Raw genomic sequence first — 22,481 nt, 5'->3', positions numbered from 1 at the left:
ACTTAACCCCAATTGTCTTCAAAAAATAAAGAAATAATTTATAACTTTGAAGAGAGCAGTTCCTGCTGAGTGGAATTTGCCCAGAAGCCAAATTCCAAGGATTTGACAAGTGAGAGGAAGCAAAGGAGTAAAGATGTTTTTTTCTAGGATTTTTGCCACACAGAGAAGGAGAAAAATAGGGCAATAGCTTGAGGAGGTAGAAGGGTCAAGTAAAAAAGAATGAAGAATAGTTGGTCCTGTGCACGTAGGCAGCAGGGAAGGGGCTGATGTTGTTCCAAACATCAGAAGAATCTGTTGGTTTGAATCCATATTTATACCTTTCCAACAAATGTCCTGGTATTAGGCCAAGCAGTTTGATTTCCAACCAACCCTGAGGTTGTTTTTTTTTTTTTTTTTGAAACATGAAGCAAAGTTCAGACAAATTCAAAACATCCTGTGTTTCGTCTTTATCATGTTACAATTTCACAGAAACATTAATGTCTGAACTTTGAGACCAATGGAAGTTGTAATAAAGGCATTATTTTTTGCACCTGCTATGTCATCTGGCTCAGTTCATTCTTATAAAACCCATGATATTCTGGGAGACAGACTAACCTATCTGTTTTGACACAACTAATAAATAAAATTACATTCTTAAAATAAAGAGCTCCTAAGAGATCAATAGTCACTCTAGGAGAATGTTCCAGAGAGGCTGAGGGGTCCTGAATAAACAACCATTCTACCAAAACAAAAGACCTTATTAATTCATATCATATCGACACATAACATTTAAATATGCCTGATAAAAGAGCAAAAGTTATGAGAAACAGCTAATAATTCAGTAAAAACTACTGCGGCAAGCCTAACAGTACTCAAAAATTCCTTGGTCTAAATTAATGAGCCTAAATCAGCCAATGGCTTTATTAAAACTTCAGTGTAATGCTTAATTGAATTATCATCAAATTATGCTGCATAGAACCACTCCTTCCACCACCACAAGACCCTCATCATCTCTAGGAGAGACATTTCTCAGAACAGAGAGACCTAGAAATGCTAGTTCAGTTGACATTGACAATTGACAAACCACTTTCCTCTCACACTTGACTATTAAATTAAAGTTTATAGTTAGGGCTAATCTTCATAACGAACAAGTATATAAGCAATAATGACAGGAAGAAGCAAAATTATGAAGTCAAAGTTCCCTTTACCAATCCTTTTCTCCCCTCCAAAAACCACCAGTGTATGTCCAAATTCTCCCCTTCTCGCCTTCTTTCCTTATCAATCTTCAAAAAAGATCTGCTGAATTAATTCACCAATTTACAAAAAAAGTGTAATTTAAGGATAAGTTTCAACAGGTTGTCATTCTCAGGGATATGTCTTTTTCAATTTGAGTCAAAGTGAACAAGGATGAAACTCAAATGGTAAAATTTTAAATTTGTTTTGGGGGTTCAAATACCAAACATCTCAACACAATATGCCAAACAAGTATTCCTCCAACCCTTTCTTAAAGAAGTCCAGTAAAAGGGACCCATCCCATCAATTAATAAGCAATAATTAAGTACTTACTAAGTTCCAGGCACTGTATAGAGTATTTGATGTATAATAAAAACAGAAAAGATAAACTCTAATTATTGTAAGTTTTTTCCTTACATTGAACCTAAATTTGCCCTTTCTGCACCTTCCACTTATAGTTCTTCATTGTATATTTGGGGGTTAAATAGAACAAATCCAATCCCTTGAGATTATTCTTTCAAAGGTCAATCTTCTAATATCTAATCTGATAACTAACTGGGAGCTATCTCTCTAGTTCAACCAATGTTTGAGTGCAGATCAAAGCATACTTTTTTACAGAAAACTTTCTTTATTCTTTTTGGAGTTTTTTTTTTGTCTGTGTTTCCTTTTGCAACATGGCTGATATAGAAATATGTTTTGTGTGACTCCACATATATATTTTATATCAAATTACTTATTTTCTCACAGTAGGCAAAGGGAAGAAAAGAAGCGAATTTGGAATTCAAAAATTTTTTAAATTTTAAAAAATTATTTTCCTGTGTAATTGGAAAAAACAAAAGGGAGGGAGGAAGGAAGGAAGGAAGGAAGGAAGGAAGGAAGGAAGGAAGGAAGGAAGGAAGGAAGGAAGGAAGGAAGGAAGGAAGGAAGGAAAGAAGAAAGGAAGGAAAAGCATCTACCTAAAACTAAAACCAAGCATCATAGGCAATGAAGATGCACTAAAATATTTCTAATAATATGGTTGCAAAATAAGGATGTTTACTTTCTCCACTATTATTTGATATAATTTTGGAAATGTTGGCAACAGCAAGAAGACAAGATGACAAAGATAAGATAATAAGACAAAGATAGATGAAGAGGAGATAAAACTAGGGAATCAGCAAAAATATTTACTGAAACAAGTAAATAATTCAGAAAGTTCACAGACCAAAAAAAAAAAAAACCTATCAAAAAACAATTGCATTTCTACATAATAATGATTAAATACACAAAATATCTAAGAATTAATTTATCAAAGTACAGAAAAGACTTGTGTAGATTACAATTACAAAATGTTCTTTAAAGAAGTGAACAAACAATTCTCAAAAGAAAAATGAAAAAAGTATTAATCATCACATGAAAGAATGCTTTAAATAATTAATAATAAGAAAAATGCAAATCAAAACAATTTTGAAGTTTTACTACATATTTTTAAAAATTAGCAAAGATGATAAAAAATGACAGTAGTCATCATTGGAAAGGTGGGATCATAGGCAATTTGTATTGTTGGTAAAGCTAAGGACTGGGACAACCAATTTGGAAATCAATATGGAATTAGCAAATGAAGTGACTAAAATGTTTATACCTTTTGATTCAGCAATTCTTCTAACTGGAATTATACCCCAAGGAAGCCATGGATAAAAAGAAGTCTCCATATGCACTGAGTTATACATAGTATCACTTTTGTAATAATAGAAAAATAGAAATAATGTAGATAAATGCATTTTGGATGGGACATGACTAAAGAAATTTTGATACATGAATGAATGGAATGGAATTTTATTGTGTTGAAAAAAATAATGAATGTGATATAGAGTCCTAAAAAGATCTACTTGAACTGATGCACAGTAAATAAGCAAAGCCAAGAAAACAATATATACAACATCTACAATAAAGGAAATTGAAAGAACCACCACCTACATACAAAAAAAGCAAACATTGCAATATTTTAAAGGACAACCATGAAGAGATCCCAACCTCCAACCCATCCCTTCACAGAGGTGAGAGATCCAAAGGTGTTTCAACAACCTAATGTTCAACATTACACATGTTTTTGAACAGTGTCAATGTATTGATTAGTTGAACTGATTCTATTCTCTTTTTTCTTTTAAAATACTATTTGTCATATAGAATGGCTTTCTGGGAGGGGAAGGGCAAAGATGGGGGCATTACTATGGTAATGTAAGAATTTAAAAAATAAGTAAAAATTTATTTTTGAAAAATGACAACATTTTATGTGATTAAAGTTCAAGCTTTCTGTGACTACTATGGAGGGTGGTAAGGAGGAATCATACATTTCCTCTCCCCATATTTTACATACAATAGCTCATCAAATATTTGAAGATAGCTCTATCAGGTCACCTTTAAATCATCTCTTGAATGTAATCAATTCTTTTAACTGATCCTACCTGCCCTCTTTTGTACATTTCAGGTGCCACTGTCCTAATGACTTTTCAATTCTCATTAAACAATTTCATTTTTCATGAAAACAAATAAATAAAAAATGTATTCTATAGCATGAGAATCCTTCCCTGCAATCCTGAAATCATACCACATAGGTAGTCATCCTTGTATAACATGGATACTGCTTATTGCCCTGGCATAGTAAAGAGTAGAGATGAAAATCTGGAAGGTTTAGCATCATAGCCACTACTTACCCTCCGCTTTTGCATTGCCCTTCTGCCTGCTGTTTTGCAGGGGTGGTACTTCAAGGGACACGATGCCTGACTTTTCCAGGATATTCACTTCTATATGCAATCTCCCTGTAAGTTGCTGGGGCCGGACACTGATCACGTGCTCATATTTTCCCAGTCTTCTCTGCAAAAGCTCTTCATAATGTAGGAAGAAGGCAGCTTTTTCCTTGCTAGGAATATTGACAGAGGCACTGAAAGTCTCAGTCCCCTTTTCACTGTAAAGACAAACCAAAGTCACCATAATACCCACTTCATGGCCTTCGACCATCTCACCACAGAGCTGTTTGTTGCCCTAGCCTCCCTCATCATATTCCTCTTCTTTCTTAGCTAGCCTTCCAATGAGAGCACTAAGTGGAATAAGAGAGAAGACAAGAAACCTGAAGAAGAGAATTACAAATGATAAAGACAAAAAGTGGCTGGGCAGATAACAAATAATGACCAGTGGCAAAGGGGACCAGACCTGTGACTTTATGCAAATGGATGTATTGTTCTCTTTTCTCTGCAACCTACAATTTTAAAGATTTACCCAAAGTAGGTGAAGGGACTTGCCCAGGATAACACAGCCTATATGTTGTAAGAGACAAGATTCTAACTGAGATCATCCTGATTCCAAAGCCAGATCCTTATCTACTCCCTAGCAGGGACCCTTGCCAAATCATGCTACTATACAAATGAAAGATAACACAAAAAGCCAACACCATTCTCTGCAAGAGAAACAAAAGGGAAAACAGTGAAAAGAAATTTTAAACAGTTGATAGGTCAAAAGACCTGGAGTCAAGATATAAATTTCATTCTTTACTCAGCTAAGAATTCTAAATGGCTTTTGATACCTCACACAACTTTAAAATTGAAAAAATATTAGCTCTCCACTTTTGATAAAGAATAGTGAACTGATAAAGCTATTACACTGATAAACTCAAGACACTTTGGCAACAAACAGAACTGAGAAAGAGGGAAACTGAATATGGGAGGTTAGAAGAATGCTGTTCCATTCAAGATTTCCCAAATGTAAAACTAACCCATTTTTTAAAATGATACTTACCCATTATCTTCCAAGGTCTTATTGTCTTGTTTTTTTGCCCTATCACCATGTTTCTTTTCTTTTTCTATAACTTCACCCTGATAAACTCTGTCTCCAACAACCCTACAACAGAAAAGAAAGCTGAAGTTACTAGACAATTTGAGATAAGGTACATGTAACCATAGCAACCTTAGAAAAATATTTTTATTTTTCTTGTCAATGTACAGAAAGAAAAAGTTCCAGGATGCTACCCACAGATTGCTCATTTCTCTCCTGGGCAATTTTCAACAGGTCTGAATGGCAAGACTCAACCCATAAAATCTAAATAATGTTGCAGGAGTAAATCATGCCATCTGTCTCAAATACACAAGACAGGATAGGACCAGAACAATGCACAAAAAAATAGGTGCCATTTTGGACCTTTGCCCAGATCTAAAATTAAACCCCAAACACCACCCTATTTTGTAAACTTTTTGAGTTTGACTTAAGACCCAAAACAGATCTGCTGCTCTAGATAGTTTAAAGCAGTTTTCAAATCTCTTGAACTACCATAAATACATATGTGTATATTTTATTTTATATATAGGATATATACACATATATTTTGTGTGTCTATATTATATATGTAGAATATATACATATATATGTATTTGTATGTATATAGTATATATGCAAATGCACAGAAACATATACACTTTCCATTCTAATATCCTCAACCCATTCTCAGCATCGCCATAGATCTTCACCATTGTCTAAATCATCTGTATCATTTTGGGCTGACTTTGAGCATCCTACAGTACAAGATTCGTGTTAAGCTTTTGACATTTGTACCACCTACATAGTGAAGTTGGTAATGAAGGCTACAGCTGGGATCTGCATCTGAAATTCAAATTCCTTGTCCTCTGATGCCCGATTCAACAGGCTACAGGAAACCATGGTGAAGGCATAACGAGAGATAATAGTAGATTTCACCGAAAAGTGCGTCATCAAGGGCTTGGTTTTCTGTGGGAAATAAAACAACTACTGATTATTCTCTATGCTTGGTTGGTTCATAATTCAAAAAAATATTTTTGGGGGAAAATTTGGGGGTAATTTAGAGGCCTTTTCTTATTTTTCCCCTTCATTCCTCTTCTTCAATTCTAAATCATATGATTCCCATCCACTTTTCCCCAAAGAGTAAATCTTGCTTTTTTTCACAACCACCCTGTGATACAGATATCATCGGAAATTTATCCCCATTTTACAAATGAGGAAATTGATGATCAAAGAGTTGGAATGATTGGTTCTTGATCACTTTTCTAGTCAGTATCAGAGCTGAAATTCAAACCCAGTCTTTCTGATTCCAAGAACAAAGTGATCAATGTTGTTTTAACTTTGTAATGCAATTCAGGATTCCTCTAAAAGATATGGATAATCAAAAACCACTGAATTGGTTACACATTTCAATAAAGGAATCCATTAAAAGAATGCTTTATGCTTTTATTTTTGTTTCAGTAGATATTCACTGAGGCCTTCCATTAGGGATTATCTCTAAAACTCATCCTATCAGCAATGATGGCACTAATTCACAAAAGTCCTCTGAAAATTAAGCAACAAAAGTACTATAAATATTAAAGTCCTACTCACCTATAAAAATAAAATATTTTAAGAAATAAAATTTCTGAGTGAATGAAGTATTTTTATGTACTTATTCTGCACAAAGCACTGTGTAAATGCTAGAAATACAACAGAAAAGTAGTAGAGTCCTTCTCCCCAAAGAATTCATATTCCAATGAGCCAAGGCAACAAATACATAAAGTTACAACTGAGGGTTGGATGGAAAGATCCCATGCTCCTTAGGGTTCTGTGGCAAAGCAGCTGATTAATTCCTCTTCTTTAATATTTATTTTTTAATTGTAATTTTAATTCCCACTGATAAAATCATATGGGCTTCTGGTTCTGAACCATGTAGAAGTGCTAAAGAGTTTGGTACATAAAAATAATTTTTTTTCAAATTTTAATATTTAGATTTTATAAAATATTGTCAAAGAAGAAAAAAATAGAAATGCAAATAGATTGGAATCCAGATCTACATTATTTAATAGTCTGAAATATTATCATATATGGACATATTGTCCTTACTTCTCAGGCCATCATTTAGCACTTATTAAAAATGGTGCTTCAAGTTTAAAACAACAGAACATCCATTTCACAGGAAGAGAATTTTTTTTCTGATTACACTAAGAAATTCTACTCTTTTTAATTAAAAAAAATAATTCTATAAAAAAGTTTAAAACATCAGTTTGCAGAAGTTTTCTCTCTCTCCATATATGTATTTTATTTTGTTTTTACATGCATATTAACTTTTTAAATATACCTTTCTTTATGAATCATGTCGGGAAAGAAAAATCAAAACAAAAAGAAAAAACTATGACAGAAGGAAAAAAAACAGGAAAAAAGTGAATGTAGCATGTGTTGATTTACATTCAATCTCCATAGCTCTCTTTCTGAATGCAGACGGCATTTTCTATCCAAAGTTTATCGGGCTTGTCTTGGATCACTGAATCATTGAGAAGAACCAAAACTACAGAAAGTTTTCAATGTTACTCATGGTAGAGCATTGGTCCATTTGTTTAGCATACATTTGTTAAGTGCTTGTATATAGAGCAATATGCTAAATGTAGGGAAATGAAAAGTTTTAATAAATTATGGTCCTTATTTTCATTGAGTTTATTTGATTCTAATAGAAGTAAGTTATTCACACAGATAAATGCACTAAAAGGGCTATAAAACAAAGAACTATGTGAAACCTGAGGGAGAAACAACCAAGAGAGTCAAGAAAGACTTCAGGGAAGATGGGATTTGTGAATTGTTTTTTCATAACTACATGAAAATTAATAAAGTGAGAGAGGAACATCACTGCTGACCTACAAAACAGCATTAAAGTATGGAGGTGAAAGAGTATAAAGAATATTTGTGGAAGGAAAACAAACAAATTTTCTTTGAGCATAAAATGTATGGAGGAAAATAACATAAGGCTAGAAAGATAGGTTGGTAACAAAGGAATAGAAAGATAGGCTGGTAATAGACTTGAGAGGTCTTTGAATGTTGGGCAAAGGAGAGGCATTTTAAGTCAAAATAGTTAACTTTTTCATACTCCACCTCATGCTTCATATAACATATATTGAAATGGGAGTAGACATGGGGAAAATGACACATGATTTCTTCCCTGAATACAATCCAATTGGGGAAATGAAAGAAATGTCCATAAATTAAATATTATACTGTGTGGTACTTACTCTAAATATTATCAGAGTTTAGAGAAAAGGATTTATATCTCAGGAAGGTTCTTTAAAAGCTATCTTATTTATTTCATTTTACATATGACAACATATATGAAGAGAGGCAAAGAGATTTGACTAAGCTCACCTGGGCAGTAAGTAAAAATTGTAATTAGAATCCAGGCCTTCTTTCTCTAGAGATTATTGAGAAATGTGATAAGCAAACGTAGCTTTATGGTTCTACTAGATCTTGAGAATATAGATAAGTTTAAAGGGAAAGAAAGGACATCATAAAAAGGGAAGGGGAAAGGATATAAGCAAATAATGGAGATAGAAATAACCTGTCCTGGGACAGTGACAAAATGAAGCTGATTAGAATGGAGTCATATTTTAAGAGACAGATCATATAGGTAGAGACACAAGATCACAGAGACCTTTGAATGCCTAGCAAAGTGAGACTAGATAAGTATATGGGAACAAAGGAAATATAAAAAGTTGCTTCAATCATTTCAAAATGAGTATTCCTTAATGGCACAAAACCCTTTCCAAACTCTCATTTATTTTTTTTTTTAATTTGGAAACAAAAATGGAAAATTAGGGTGGAGGAAGTTCTTCCTGTGACACAATCTAATTTCTCCTTCATTATTTCCTAGGAAAGCTAAAACAGATTGAAAAGCAGTCTGACCTTGGGAATCCATGAACCAAAGTTCTCAACATGACTCAACTGAGTTATTTAAAATCAAGTAACAAAAAGATGACCTGAATTAACCCAGGCCTTCATCTATGCTCAGGTCTCATTGACTTTTTTCTCAAATAAGAATTGATTTGTGATTGCATTGATAGAGGAAGTTTCCAGAAAAGGCAGGAAAATTAGGTTTAATCCCACCTTAGACACTAACTGTGTGACCACGGAAAAGTCATTTCATTACTCTGGCCCTCAATTTCTTCATTTATAAAAAGAAGGGAGACATCATACTTCCCACAAAGTGTTCTGTGCTCCAATGACCTTGGCTTCATTGCTGTTCTTCAAACAAGATGCTCCAGATTCTAAGCATTTTCAAAAACTGGCTGTCCTTCATGCATGGAACTCCCTTCTTTAATATCTCTGTCTCCTGGCTTTCTTGGCTTCCTTCAAATCCTACCTAAAATCCCAACAAGGTTTTCCCCAAGCCTCTTAATGCTAGTATCTTCCCTCTGTATATAACTCCAGTTTGTCCTATCTCTATCCTGTTTGTACAGAGGTCATTGGATGTTATTTCCCTCATTAGACTATGAAAGCTTGTGGGTTTTTTGTTTGTTTTTATTCTTTTTTTGTATCCCCAGTACTTAGCATAGGACCTGACAGATGGTTGTTTTAAAATGCTTGTTGGCTTATTATTGAGTTGGGAACATCAAATTTGGGAGGAAAGGGAAAAGAATTGATTCATTTAACTCTAAGATTCCTTCCAGTTCTATGACCTTTTAATTTAGGTCAGCATTTCTTTGAAACTTATAATCTTAGATAGCCACTAAATTGTTAACTGACTGAACTGGAGACTTGAGACGTGACTGTTTGCCTCAGTTTCCTCATTTGTAAAATGATCTGGAAAAGGAAATGGCAAATCATTCTATCTTTATCAAGAGAACTCGAAATGGGGCCACAAAGATTTGGACATGACTAAAATGACTGAACAACATCCACAAAATATATGGCAGCATGTATGTGATATAACAGAGTTTCCCTTGGAGTCAGGAAAACATGATTTTGATTCCTGCCTCTGACAGTTACTGATTACATGACCTTGGGTTATCACAGACTCAATTCCAATACTTTGCCCTTCTCTGCTGTTCTGACCTGGGCTATTTCACCCCTCCTTAGGCAATGGGATAGCCCTCTAATCCCAGAGGCTCATTAAATTGATTGCCAGACTTTGTGTGAACACCAAATCAGCTTTAACTCCATTGCAACTCAGGACTCCCAAGTTCAAGTGATCTACCAGCCTCAGCCTCCTGAGTAAGAGGAATTATAAGCATATGCCTTGATCTTTAGTTTATGAAACTATCTAATTAAGCTTGCAGGGGTTGGCAACAATGGAGGATACTCATGAAATAATAGATATTTCAGTATAGCTACTCAACACTGTGCTCACTATGGAGGACCTAAGAAAATGTTAAGTCTTTATATTACATAAGGATTTATATATTAAATCCTTATATAATAAGGTATATGTTAATATACCTTAAGAAAGGTATATTATTACCTTTAAAATAATAGATTAACAGTTTAAGAGAAAGCTAGTTAGCAAGAGATGAGTGTCAAGGATGGTCAATTCCAAAGGATGCTGATGGATTTCTAATGGCAAACATCTCTCTCTTCTTGGTACTAGGCAGCTTTGACTGCATCATTCTAAGGGAGGCCCTAAGAAAATCATGTATTTTTTTTTCTTTTCATATGTACTATTAACAATAGTTAATAATAAAAATCGCATAATACAATATGAACAATGACAATCATAGGGAAGGAAGATCTCATAATACAATAAAAACAATGACAGTCATAGGGAAGGAAGTCTTTCTCCTAAGGGAGAAAAAGACTCATACTGGACATTCTTAGCATTTAAAAAAAAAAAGACCCTAGAGAGTGATGGATTTTCAGTGTTTTGAAATGATTTATCATTGAGTACACAGTAGTCGGTTAACAGATAACTCCAAAATAAATTATTAGAATTTCTGGAGGTTTTCCCAAATTCCTAATCTGCTAATCTCCAAAATTCACTCAAAATCTTGCCCAACTTTCATTCCATGAAGCTTTAGCCTACATCTGTGGATGTTCCCATTTGTTTACTTCACTAAGAAGATTTTGTTGTTTTTAAGCCCCTAGGGGGAATTGAAGAGAAATGTTAAAAGGAAAAAAAGTTTCATGTTTGGTTATATTTTTGTAAAAAGGTCTTTGAAACCCTATGTAGTAGATTATTTTTAAAGTAGTTTGTCCTTGCTTTCCTACTGACATGATCTGTTCCTTTGCCAAAAAGGAAAGCTCACATCTATTTTTTAAAAGCCTGATAAAACAACAATGGTTTTCAAAGCTTAATACTATCAAACTTTAGCATTAATGCAAGTGCTTCTTTATAAGTTTTCAGGGAGCTTTAATCAAAGGCAACGACTAGTTCAAAGGAATTAGTACAGTGAAGAAAATCTGTTTTGCAGATGCCAAATGAATATACTTACCAGCCTCTGTTGTAGCCTGATCTGTCTTGGGACTCGGTGTCCAATCTGCTAAAAGTAAAAAATAAAAATAAAAAAAAAATAAAAAAAAACCAAAAACAACAAAAAAAGAATTCATGAAATATAAGCATGAATGACTGATAAGATTCTTTATATTTATGAGTTAGTTTAATCCTATTCTAGAAAAACTGTCTTTTAAATTCAGAATACTTCTTCATACTCTGGGTGCTGTAGGGATACCAAATTCGATGTCAAAAGTTAAATGAGCTGTTATCTAAAGCTATAACAAAATACTTAAACCCAGATGAATGCTTAACCAGTAAGGCAACATGTAACAGAGAAAATGAAAATTATGTCACTTCTTTGTTGCCTTGAAATTAACACTATTCTGACTTTTAATAGCTAATATATAATAAAGATGTCTAAATTTGATGGATTGGTGGTCAATATTCAGTTTATTTCAAAATATCAGGAAACATCTTCACTAGAGATATAAATGTTAAATATTCACTCAAAGTATGTTAGAGGAAGCAAGAAATTTTCTTGGGAAAGCCCAAGCCTCGCAGGTTAACAAGCAATTATTAAGTGCTTACTATGTTCCAGGCATTGTGCTGAGTGTTAGTAAAAGTTAGTAAAAGTAAAGAGAAAAATATTCCCTGAATGCAAGGAGTTCACAATCTAACTACAAACATTTTTCTCATCCTGGTACTAAGCAACTTTGAGTGTTATGTTCCATGGAAGAGCCAAAGAGAATCATGTTTTCTTGTTTTCTTTTCATTAAGTACTACTAATAATAGTTAACAATAAACATTTCATAATAAGATATTAAAAATGATGATCATAGGGAAGGAAGTCTCTCCCCTGAGAGAAAAAGGAAGACACGTACTGGACATTCCTAACATTAAAAAAGGAAAAAACTCTAAAGATTGATGGAGCTAGATGAAAGAGAAAGACAAGACTTAAAAGGAAGCTTAAAAATGGGTTTGTTTTGAAGAATTTGATTTGTACACTTAAAAGCTTTACATAAATGTGAGTTATGCAGTGGACAGATCCCTAAGCCTGGAGGCAAGAAGAGTTCAAATTCGACTTCATACACATATTAATTGGGCGACTCATTTGACTTCTATTTGCCTCAGTTCTCCATCTACAAAATGGAAAGAATAATAGCACCTACCTCTAAGGGTTGTTGTGAAAATAATGAGATATCTGCAAAGTGCTTTAAAACCTTTAAGTGATATAGAAATGCTAGCCACAATCATGATCATCAGCAACATATTTCAGTTGTTACTGAATACTGAACATCAGCAATCCCTTCAGAGTTAATGTAGGATGTAGTGGATAAAAGTTGCAGAGAAGCTTCATGTGAAAAAAAATTTCCTGACCGTTGGAGCTATCCAAATGTGGAATAGGTTTCTTTGGAGTTCCCCCTCAGGAGGTCTTCAAGCAATGGTTAGATGACCCTTTGTCTGGTATGTTGTAGAAAAAATTCTTGTTCAAGAAGGAGTTGGACTACATAGCCTCTGAGGCTCCTCCCAGTTTTGAAATATTGTAGCTCTGTGACTATAAGCTTGCTGATAAAACATTTTTGTCATAAAAATAATAATAATAACTAATGTTTGTGCAGTTTTCTTAGGTTTACCAATCAGAATGCCCCTATTATTTTATTTGATCTTCACAACAATCCTATGAGAAAGGTATGTTGTTATACCCACTTAATAAATAGGAACACTGAGGCTTAGAGAGATGAAGTGACTTTTCTAACATCTTATAGGTAGTTAAATCTCTAAAACAGAATTTAAATCCAGGTCTCCTCTACTCCAAGTTCAGCACTTTATGCTACCCATAGGCTAACATTTATCTGATGATTAGAGAATACTAAAGTCACTATGGAGCTATCTTCATAAAAGAGAGCCCAAATCATGATTAAAAAAAAAAAAGGAAAGAGACATAGTATCTAGGCTGACAGTCATATAGATGCCCAATGAGAATTTCAGGGCTGCATGGTAATTTTTGACCCCCAGAATGAGTAGGGATAGAGAAGAATTCTTCAAATACCTGTAAAAAACCAAAGGAACAGCTACTTACCCAGTTCTACTCCAGTGTCTCAGTCTTTTTTAATAATAAGGTTTTTCTATCTGGAATTATAAAGAGGTCAGGAACCACTTAAAATTACTCTATGGTTCAATATGAGGGCCCAACCCCCTTTGGGACTTACTTGGAGCTTGATTGATCTAAAATATTTTCTTTGAAGTCTCTCCTTTGTAAAATATATTTTTCTGGTAAACAGATTTCATAGAGAATAAGAGAAGTAGGCCTTTTGCTTCTGAGATGACTATCTAGGTCTCTCTGAGGGATCATTATAGCTATACTTCAGGCCAAACTTAAAATGAACAGAATCAAAATTTGTTTGAAAAGGTAAAGTGCTGGTTACATATTGTGTGTGTGGTTTTCATACATGGATTTTTGGTGCCCATTGGGAAGTCTCGCTATTGCTAGTTAAATATTCAATTTCATGAATTCAGCAAATATTCAGAAACTGTCTTCTATTTACAGGGCACAGTGATAGGTTCTAGGAATACAAAGACCAAAACAAAAAAACACTCCTGGCTCTTAAAGAGCTCTAGTTTTCTTATCATTGAGTCATTTTAATGATGTCCAACTATTCATTTTGCAGTTTTCTTGGCAAAGATACTGAAGTGGTTTGCTATTTCCTTGTCCAGCTCATTTTACAGATGAAAAAATTGGGGCAAAAAGATAAGTGACTTGTATAGGGTCACAGAACTAGTAAATATCTGAGGCCAGATCTGAACTCAGGAAGATAAGCGCTCCTGAGTCCAGGCCCAGCTTTAAGCTCTCCTTTGAAGGCTAAAATAGACACAGAAAAAATACTAATGCAAAATAATCTAAGATGGACAAAATCCATAGAAACTGGCCTTGATTTGGTCCTTAGTGAAGGGAATGATTCTAAGAGCCAGAAATGAGAAGTCAGGGCAATGTGAAGATCCAGAGGTATTATATGGGATGCCAAGTTCCTCCATTAAACCCCTACTCTAGTGTATCATTGCATTATGTAGGTAATCCTGGATTTTCCAAAGCTCTTTCAGTACAGCACAAGCTCTGACAGTTCCCTAACAAATGAGCTGGGCATTTACAATGGGACTGGGGATAGGTATTTATGACACACACAGTCCAAGTGTTATCTAAAGAACAGCCAAACTAGGTTTGGGAGGCTTATCCTAAGTTGGTAGGTACAAGGTAATCATGTCCTTTCCATGGGACTGGTAGAAGGGAAAATGTACGCATGTCAACAAAATTATTGATCTTAGAAGTCCTCTGTGAGTACTTTCCCATTGCTTCTATTCATCAATCCATCCAACAAGCTGACAGGGACTGAGTTTAGTCTAGACAAGAAAATGAAGCATGCTGTGCTTTGGCAATTTGAAACTCAATGGAAAAGATGATAGGGACTTGATCAGTGATTTCATTGATATAGGGATCTCCTTCTGTCAAGGCAGGTGGTCACTGTTTCTACAATTTATAGTTTAGAGAATTGTCTTCTTAAACTGTGGGTTGTGACCTCATATGGGGTCTCATAAGAAGTGGTCATGAAATTATGACTTATTATCAGTGTTTGATTTATATACCTATTTTATATACCTATTTACTAGGAAAAAAGAGTTCCTGAGTGGAAAAAGTTTTAAAAGCCCTAGTGTAGAGCATTGAAAAGTTAAGTGACTAATCCAAGATCATATTACCAATTATGTCAGAGGCAGGAACTGATTCCAGGTTTTATGGTTACTAAGTATTCTATCCACTAGAATACATTTTTATACTTTGAAAGTACAATGAAAAAGAGAGGAATGTGTTTGATTAGAAGGGGAAGATTAATAAAACAATACAGGCAAATCACCCTGATAGGACCTGGAAATGAATCCACAATAACTGTAAATGTTCTTTGGGATGATGGATCGGTGAAAGGATTCCTTTATAAGATCATAAGTGATGTGTTTAAATGACAACAAAATAAAAGGAAGAGGAGACACTAGGGACAAAATGAGGCAAGGACAACTTAGCTTAAAGGAGTCATTCTCACCTCCCCACTCCCTCAGCCCACATCCTCCCACTTGCCAAGTCTGGTCAACTGTACCTCCACATTTTTTTAACTCATTCCCTTTGCCTCACTCATGTAAATGGTCCTAGATCAAGCCATCATTAACTTTTTTCCTGGAGTATTAAAATAGTCTCCTAATTAAGCTCCCCATCTCAAGTTCACACACACTCATTCTTCACATAATTTCCACAGGCATAGGTCTGTCCATGTCATTGCCCTGTTCAATAAACTTGGAATTTAATAAACTCCAAGAGCTCCCTATTACTTCTAATATCAAATGCAAATCCTTCTGGCAAATTGAGAGAGAAGAAATGGAAGCAGTGTCAGATTTTATATTCTTGAGCTCAAAAGTCACGGCAGACAGTACCTGCAGTTATGAAATTTAAAAACACTTGTTCCTTGGAAGGAAAGCTATGGCAATTTTGGACAGCATACTCAAACGCAGAGATATCATCTTGCTGTAAAGGTCTATATAATCAAAGCTATGATTTTTCCAATAGTAATATGTGGCTGTGAGAGTTGGACTATAAGAAGTGCTATAGAATCAACAATTTTGAATTGTGGTACTGGAGAAGACAATCCCTTGGACAGCAATGTTAAATCAGTCAATACTTAGAGAAATTAATTCAGGCTATTCACTGGAAAGTCAAATCTGAAGCTAAAATTTAAATACTTGGACCACATAATGAGAAAAGACTCATTTGACTCATGAGAAAAGCCCCTGATGTCAGAGAAAATATTGATGGCAAAAGGAGAAGAGAGTGGCAGAGAAGAGAGTGGCAGAGAATGAGATAGATAATGTCATGGAAATAATGAACACAAACTTGGACAGACTTTGAGAGAAATGGAAGATAGAATGTCCAAGTATACTATGTTCCATGGAGTCACAAATAACTGATTGACACAATAACAACTGACATTTCAAGTTCTTCACAGCCTATCTCCAACACACCTTCCTAGCCTTATTGATCTCATTCAAACTCTTTAGTATAGTCCAATTTGCCTTCTTGTTGCACATCACTTGTCTTGATTCTTCACCACAGGCTTTCCTACATACCTTAAGTGTATTCATTCCTCACCACCACCACTTAGAATCACGAGTTTCATTCAAAGCTCAACTTAAACAACAACCTTTACTAATCCTACCTAGCTGCTGGTGATTCTCCCCAAATTATTCATTACATTTATTTATTTTAAATATGTATGTGTGCATACATACATGTATACATTCATGTACATGTTGCCTTTCCTGATAGAATTTTGAGAAGAGAGATGATTCCATTTTCTCTTTTTATCTCCATCATCTAGTACTGTGCCTATTCCATAGCAGGCATTTAATAAATTGTTGATTAAATAACAGGCACCAGACTGGAGCTGATTATGTAGAGGAGAAAGGAAGAAAATAGACAAAAATAAGAAAGATCTTAGTTTCCTCGTCTTTAAAATAAAGGATTTGGACTAAATAGGCCCTACAGGTCTAAAAGTCTATGACAATGACTACCAATGCAGGAGTGTTTTCTAATCAATGTGTGTTTGCTGCTCAATGAACCTCAGTCCCCATGGAAAGCAGAAGCAGCAGTGGATACATAGAGATGAATGACCAAGTTTTTTCCCTCCCATGGATCAAAGCAAGAGCAGTAATAGCATCCAGGCCATAGACATTAGACTCTTCTCTCTTCTTCGAAACATTTTCAATTACAAGAAGTTATCAGGTACAATGAAATACCTTAAAAACTCAATTAAAGGGAATTTTTTTCCCTCTGACAAACTCAAGGACCACCAGTGTTGAATGGGAGATGGGGAAAGGAAAAGAGACAGCTTATGACATTTAAAAGATCTAAATGGTGGAAGAGAACATAAAAAGAGAATAAAGAAGAAACTCTATTCTTCCCAGAAGATCTAAGCTTCTTTATGTTTTGGTTCAGAAAAAATACATTCTCCTCTGTCAGGAAGGCAGAAATGATTTGGATCAGAAAGGAGAGAAAATAAATGGAGTGAATGGGTCTGAGAGGCATCATGAGTTCCCTTCAATAACTGTTCATTTAGATTCGCCACAGATCATTATAGTCAAGATTTGCCTGAGTTGTTGGATCCTTCCTAGGAAGCTTTGAGAAGAGAAAGAGAAGAAAGAAGAGAGATGGAGAATGAAAAGGAAGTGAGAGGGAAGATGGAGAGTGAAAGGGAAGGAAGAGGGGAGAGAAATAAGAAGGGAAGAGAAGAAATAAAAAGAAGAAAGGCAAGGAGAGTGGAATAGGAGAGTTGGTAATTGATAATAAATATGAGTTTTTTTCTCCTAAAACCCCAAAGAAAAGGAGATATTAGGGTATGACTGAGTCAGGAATTAAAGTAGAATTAGGCAGAATCTGAGAACATGCAAAGACCATGCAAGGACATCAGGAAATGTAAACTCTTTAAAAATAGGGCCTTGGACCCTGCACAGTGCTTCTCAGATCATAAGCACTAAATGTGTGATGATTTAATTTTATTTGAATAGTGTGAGAGAGAAACAGAGACACACAGAGAGACAGAGAGAGAAAAAGAAATAGAGAGACAGAGAAGAGAGACAGACAGAAAGACAGAGACAGACATATAAAACATCGAGAAAGAGAAATAGGAAGATGGGAGAGAAGGAGAGGGGGAGAAAGAGAGGGAAGAGAGGGACGGAGAAAAAGAGATAATTACCCCAACATTTAGGTATAGTCCCCAAGAGGGAAATTATATGGAGGTAGGGATTGGATGGCAAATTCCTGTCCATGCACAAGTTGGACTAAGTGATCTCTGATGCTCCTAATCCAGAGATTCTATATTTGTATGAAAATGCAATAATCTAGGGGTTAGCATTCCTCCTGAGAGAGTTCATGACCCAACATGGTGGGAGTTCCCAAATAGAGTTGTTTCAAATTTGAAACCTAACCAAGGGCTAGAGATTACTGGCCCATTGGAGTTGTCATCTATCATCTGTGTCAAGGAATAATACAGCCACAGTGGTCTGGACATATTCCAATTTGAGTAATTACACATCAACCATGCAAAATGTTTCCTTCGGCTGGCATACTATTCCTACAGGTTGTTCAGCAGTTAACTAATTTCATTGAATAGGAAGGTGTATTTGTAGGTTAGAATTTCAGATTATTTCCTGGGAGATACGAAGGATACATCATTATTTGCCCATAGAAAATTACTACTCATTTTTGTGCCTTGGGGAAAACAAAATAGAAAAGGACAACACAATTTGCCTACTGTCAAACAGCAAGTGAGTAATAGAATGGAGAGAGCCCAGTTTTTCCACTTTAGGGCCCCACACACTAGCTATGCCATGCCACCCCTCTGATACAAAAATATTTCTGAATTTCCTGCTGGGGATCTTTACAAGAGGAATTGATGGAACTCAGCCATACAATAACAACACAGCAGAGCATTTTGGAGAATATTGGAAAAGAAAGAAAGCCTGCTCTACCTTATCATTCTGGATTCCTCAACATTTCCACACCCAAACTAGAAGTATAATACTACACTGTGCTCTTTAGGGAGTCCTGTAATTTTCAGGGGTCCTCCCTGAAAATTTACTTTTTCCATATGTCTTCATTTTCCCTCCCTTTGTCTTATACCTTTTCCATATGTCTACATTCTCTCTCTCTCTCTCTCTCTCTCTCTTCTCTCTCTCTCTCTCTCTCTCTCTCTCTTAAAGATAAATAACATTACATGTAGTTATCTATCCTTTAAAGATTATTACATCCATTGAGAAAAAGCAACATTTAAATATCCATCATGTGCTAAGTAAAATGAGCAGAACCAGGAAATCATTATATACCTCAATAACGATACTGTATGAGGATATATTCTGATGGAAGTGGATTTCTTCGACAAAGAGACCTAACTCAGTTTCATTTGATCAAGGATGGACAGAAGCAGCTACACCCAAAGAAAGAACACTGGGAAATGAATGTAAACTGTTTGCATTTTTGTTTTTCTTCCCGGGTTATTTATACCTTCTGAATTCAATTCTCCCCGTGCAACAAGAGAACTGTTCAGTTCTGCACACATATATTGTATCTAGGATATACTGCAACCCATTCAACATGTATAGGACTGCTTGCCATCTGGGGGAGGGGGTGGAGGGAGAGAGGGGAAAAATCGGAACAGAAATGAGTGCAAGGGATAATGTTGTAAAAAAATTACCCTGGCATGGGTTCTGTCAATAAAAAGTTATTTTAAAATAAATAAATATCCATCATGATATCTCCATGGGTTTTTCTTCAGTATCTACTATGGAATTCTAGAGAAAGAAACAGGTACCCATGTATTTTTCCCAAATATAATTATTGATGATGCCTAGAGTGGCATTATATATTTTAATATCTATAAGCATAAAATATTTTACATTTATACTCTCATACTGTTTTATGTTTTTCAAAGAGTTTTCACATCCTTATAATTGCAAAAGATATTTTCACTATGCTGGCAGCCAGTAGTAACATATGAAGGCTTCTTTTTTACAGAAAAAAAATTGCAAATAGTAAGAGAGATGGTAAAATATGTTTAACAAAAGATTAGAATAGTTAACATTGGAGAATTTGTAGGAAGATAGATACATTACTGCATTGTTTACAGAGCTAAGAACTGATCCAACCATTCTGAAAAACAATTATGCAACAAAAGTGATTAAAATGTCCATACCCTTTGACCCAGAATTTCCACTGATAGACATAACACCTCCCCCCCTCCAATGAAGTTTGTGGAAAAAAAGAATTGACTTATATAGATGAAAATATTTATAGCAGAACTGAAAACCAAGTGGATGTTGATTTGTCAAGGAATGGTTAAATAATTTGCAGCAGATAAATGTTGGATGTAATTGGTGATATAATGGATATAATGGATAGAGTATTGGACTTGCAATCAGGAATTCCTGAATTCAAATCTGGCCTCAGACACTAATTGTATGACCTTAGGCAAATCACTAAATCTCTATTTGCCTCAGTTTTCTCACCTGTAACATGGAGTAAATTTTAAAATAGCACCTATTTTACAGAGTTATTGTGAGGATCTCTTCCAGAGAGAGAATTATATGACATGTTACTTCAAGATATGATGAATATGAAGAAAACACAAAAGAAAGAAATGGCTTATATGAACTGATGCAAAGTAAAATAAACAGAACCAGGAAAAAAGATATATACAATGACTATTAAGGTAAATGGAAAAAATAATACCAAGTAATAGAAACTGAATGCTTTGAAATCATAATATCCAAGCCTTGCTCCCAAAGATATGAAAAACACCCCCAGCTTCTTTCTAGAAGTAGGAGGCCATGTATGCAGAACACTGTGTGTACTATAAAACTTCTTTGGAGTGTTGATTAATTTGGCTGAAGGTGGAGTTTTTTGTTTGATTTTAGTTTCCCTTTTTTAAATTCTTTATTATAAGTATGGCTATCTGGGAGGAGAGGGAGGGAAAGGCAGGTGTTATAAAATAAAAGATACCAATAAAAATTAAGAACACCCCAAAAGTCATCTGTTAAGTGCCTATATCTTTTCTGTTTGCAGATGCATTCTCAAGAAGCAATGCTCATTAATCCAAGTTATGAAATACTAAAGCTGAAAGGGTTTTAGAAATCCTTTCTCTAACCTCCTCAAATGAAAGAGTGAGGAAACTAAACAGAGAGCTTAAGAGATTTGCTCTAAATCACACAACTAGTTAATGGCAAAATAAGAAGTCAAATCCAGGTATCCAATTTGTCTATTGACTCCTCTTCCAAGGCTCTAGTCACTATATCTCATGTAGTTTAAGATAGGCAAAAGCTATTCATGACACTATGTGAATGGGTATTATGTTTTCTCCACCTTTCAGGTGGGAAATTTAGGGTACCCCCGTTTGTAGGAGATTGGTGGCATTTCCCAGAGCCCTGCAAGGAAGCAATCAAATGAGACTACCTTCCGGGGATCAAATAAGAGGCCACATCCCACATGTCCCAGAATATAGGGAGGAATTTTTCTTGCTCCAAAATCAGAATTGGGGCTTAAAAAGCTGCCACTACCCTGGCAGCCGGTGAGTGGGGCCAAGAAGTCTACTCAACCTGGAGTTCCAGTACTGAAATGGAAAGTGGGGAGGAGGAGCGGGAAAGGATCTTCGCTTGAGAGACTGGAAAACGTTAAGAGCGAGCCAGATGCAATGCACCTGATTATCAGACAGCAAACTCATAAGGGGAGACCCCCCGAGATCAAGGGAGAAGATGGGGGGACCAGGCATTCGAATTTCCAAAACAAGTGGTAGGGATGAGAAAATTAGGCAAGTGAAACAGAGATTGAGGAATAGACTGGCCGGATTATAAGAAGGCTCACCGCCCCACTCCCCACTCCACCGGTTCCCACCACCATCCTCGGTCAAAGTTCTCATACTTACCGGGGCGTCCCATCTTAGCGCCTCTTCCAGATCTTCCGCCAACACCAGGGGGTCCTGATGCCCTATACAGAGCGGGAGGCCCAAGCAGAGCCCCAAGATCAGAAGCATGTTGGAAAGGGGAGAGACAGCTAGAGATCCTGAAGCGGGGAGCAGCAGCGAGAGGGCAGATCCGTGGAGACTGCCCGAGGCTGGGAGATTGGGAAAAGTAGCAGCAACAGTAATAGCAGCAGCGGCAGCTGCAGCTCCCGGCTCTGGCTCCTCCCAGTCTTTCGGCCTCTGCCTCCCAGCTGGAGAAGAGGCAGCCCAAAAGCAAACTGGGTGGGAAAAGCTCCACCGACCCCCCTTCTTCCCAATCCCCAGCTCCGGCCCCCGCCCTTTCCTTCTCTCTCCGCCTGACCGATCCAGCCCCTCTACTGAGTCAGAGACGACCTCAAGCCAGGCAGGGACACCCCTGGAAGGATACTCGCTGGTACTGAAAACTGTTTAAATTTGGGACCTGAAGACCACTCCCACTCTTCACCCTACCCGACTCTCTCCCCAAT

At 35.8% G+C, this 22,481-nt stretch overlaps 1 protein-coding gene across 2 annotated transcripts in view; it reads right to left on the bottom strand.

Moving 5' to 3' along the window:
• The window catches only part of ITIH5 (inter-alpha-trypsin inhibitor heavy chain 5), an 82,180-nt gene extending 59,957 nt beyond the window's left edge, over window positions 1-22,223 (bottom strand). The window contains exons 1-5 of one of the 2 annotated variants that reach the window (XM_052000161.1): window positions 21,940-22,223; window positions 11,430-11,477; window positions 5,801-5,964; window positions 4,984-5,085; window positions 3,906-4,156 (exon numbers count right to left, since the gene is read on the bottom strand). In XM_052000161.1, the coding sequence (XP_051856121.1) occupies window positions 3,906-4,156; window positions 4,984-5,085; window positions 5,801-5,964; window positions 11,430-11,477; window positions 21,940-22,047 (673 nt within the window). In that variant the 5' untranslated portion in view covers window positions 22,048-22,223. The remainder of the gene's footprint in view (window positions 1-3,905; window positions 4,157-4,983; window positions 5,086-5,800; window positions 5,965-11,429; window positions 11,478-21,939) is intronic. The other variant, XM_052000162.1, reaches the window with a different exon arrangement.
• Between the last annotated feature and the right edge of the window lie 258 nt (window positions 22,224-22,481).

This window comes from Antechinus flavipes, chromosome 5, assembly GCF_016432865.1.
Source record: "Antechinus flavipes isolate AdamAnt ecotype Samford, QLD, Australia chromosome 5, AdamAnt_v2, whole genome shotgun sequence".
Classification (NCBI taxonomy): domain Eukaryota; kingdom Metazoa; phylum Chordata; class Mammalia; order Dasyuromorphia; family Dasyuridae; genus Antechinus; species Antechinus flavipes.
This window is presented reverse-complemented; position numbering and strand designations above follow the sequence as displayed.